The sequence below is a fragment of the Buceros rhinoceros genome, unplaced genomic scaffold (assembly GCF_000710305.1).
Source record: "Buceros rhinoceros silvestris isolate BGI_N320 unplaced genomic scaffold, ASM71030v1 scaffold16749, whole genome shotgun sequence".
In the NCBI taxonomy this organism is placed as follows: domain Eukaryota; kingdom Metazoa; phylum Chordata; class Aves; order Bucerotiformes; family Bucerotidae; genus Buceros; species Buceros rhinoceros.
This window is the reverse complement of record NW_010429898.1, coordinates 3,506-5,628: the sequence shown is the minus strand read 5'-3', so window position 1 is coordinate 5,628 and position 2,123 is coordinate 3,506. Positions and strand designations below refer to the sequence as shown.

The 2,123-nt window shown below is 57.0% G+C and overlaps 1 protein-coding gene across 1 annotated transcript in view; it reads right to left on the bottom strand.

The window, feature by feature from the left end:
• The window catches only part of IPO13 (importin 13), a 21,419-nt gene extending 20,648 nt beyond the window's left edge, over positions 1-771 (bottom strand). The window contains exon 1 of the mRNA XM_010142842.1: positions 29-771. Coding sequence (XP_010141144.1) covers positions 29-702 — 674 coding nt within the window. The 5' untranslated portion in view covers positions 703-771. The remainder of the gene's footprint in view (positions 1-28) is intronic.
• Positions 772-2,123: the final 1,352 nt, after the last annotated feature.

Sequence of the window (2,123 nt, the reverse complement as noted above, 5' to 3'; positions counted from 1 at the left end):
TGCAGTGCACAGGAGAGACTGCCCTTACCTCGGGGCATCGGGCTGGGAAATGGCATTGACAACAGCCTCCACTGCTGTGTCAAAGAGCTCCGGGTCCTGCAGAGAGGTGAAAGCTGCCTGGATCAGGTTCTCGCAGTCCATCAGTGGGATCTCCAGCTGCACCCAGCTGGAGAAGCACTTCAACACCTTCTGCTTGATGAAACCCGGGGAGTCCTGCTGCTGCAGCAGCTGCTCCAGCAAAGGGAAGACGGAGCAGCACTCCTGCGCCAGGACGCTGCGTACCTGGCCTTTGCGGTACTGTGGCAGGCGGCTGGTCTGAAACTCCTCGGGCAGCACCGTCAGCAGCTCCAGCAGCGCCAGGCACCGCGCTCGCCCGTCCACGTTGGAGTCCTCCGCCTGGAACATGCGCACCATGTCTGCCACGGCACAGGGCCAAGCCTCCGGCATCATGCTGAGCGCCAGGGAGGCCAGTGCCACACACAGCCGGGTCAGCACGATCTTGGAGCCGCTGGCAAAGCGGGTGATGTGGGTGAAGAGCTGCGACTTGAGGCTCTCATACTGGTCAGCTGGGATGTCGTTCCAGTAACGGGAGATTTTAATGTGGAGAGCGCTGGCACCAAAGTACTGGATCTCGGGCACCTTGTCCATGTGGAGAAGCAGCCAGCTGAAGTGCCATGCCTGGGGGGAGACCTGCGCCTGCATCAGCCATTTCTGAGCCAAGTTCTTGTTCTCGATGTTTGGGTCGTAATATAGCTGATGGAGAGCCTGGAAGAGAGAGGGAAGCTTCCTAGAGCACCCAAGGAGCACCACCATGGCCAGTCCTGCCAGGGCAAGGCTCACTGGGATGGAGCCCAGCGCCCAGGCTGTCCGCCAGCCACTGTGCTGCAAAGCCAGCCCCGCTCGCCACATCAGCCTGCGTTAGCTGGCCTCCCTCCTTGGACTCTCAGTGAAGCACAAAAGATCTGGCAGCAGGCAAGGACCTGCAAAACATTCTTTCCTTCCTCCTCTCATGCTGCATTCTGGAAATTTCTCTTCCTTAGTCATCTCCCATCCTCGCCTTCACTCACGCCGAATGTACCTGCTTCCCTGCTGATGCGCTGTCACTGGGCTGGGCACAGGACCCCTCTGACTCTCAAGGACTGTAAGGACCAGGGCACACTGGCACTCCTGCCTCCAACCTGCACCCTCTCTCAAAGGTCTTGTGGATGCACCAGCTCTCAGAAACCACGTGTGGCCCAAAGCTTGTGCCTGGCAGCCCAAGAACACAAGAGCTATTAGAGGTATCTTCATCTGTCAGGGTGTAGAGAACCCTGTAAAGCCAGAGTGGCTAAGCTCAGGGATTAATCCCTCCACGACTCCCTCTGAAGTACTCCCAAACCTGCCCAGCTACATCTGAGCCAGGAGAGCTGGCATCTAACCCTGCTTCTGCCACCACCTCCCGTGACAGGCTGGAGCTGCTCACTCCATCTCTCCAGAGGGAGAAGGGGAACATCACTTACCTGCTCTGACAGCTGTGGGAGATCTAGTTACTGCTCTGCAGAGCTCAGATCCTCAGGATCAGCCTCGCACAGCCCGCAAGGCTTTATTTGCAGAGGAATATTACACAGATCCAACCAGCATTAATCAGTTACTTAATCCGAGTGGGTGCCACTGGTAACCAGCCGAGCCCTCGCTTACGCAGCGGGAGAGTAACCACCCCTTGCCTGAACTCCATCTTCCAGCAGTGCGGTTTTCTGCCTGGCACAGCACGTTTCATTTCAACTTGCTGACTGCATGTGCCAGAAGCAAGGGAAGGCGATGGCATTTGTCAGGCTATCAGGCACCCGCCACACCCCACCAGCAAATCAGTATCAGCCCCCCGCCACACCCCACCAGCAAATCAGAGGATGATTCCAGCAGGTGCAGAGGATTTCTTGTGTCCCTATCCTGGTTCCAGGTCTCAAATATCCTCCTCCTCCCCCATAAAAAACTCTATGCAGTTCTTGTGTGGCTCTTGTATGCAGCAGAGGATTTAAATCCTATTTTTAAGCATGCAGAGCTGGCAGCCTGGGGCACAGCAACAAGCTTCCCCAGTGAGCACTTGTGCCTCCCGCTGCTTCCCAGCACAAGAGCAAAGAGCAGGA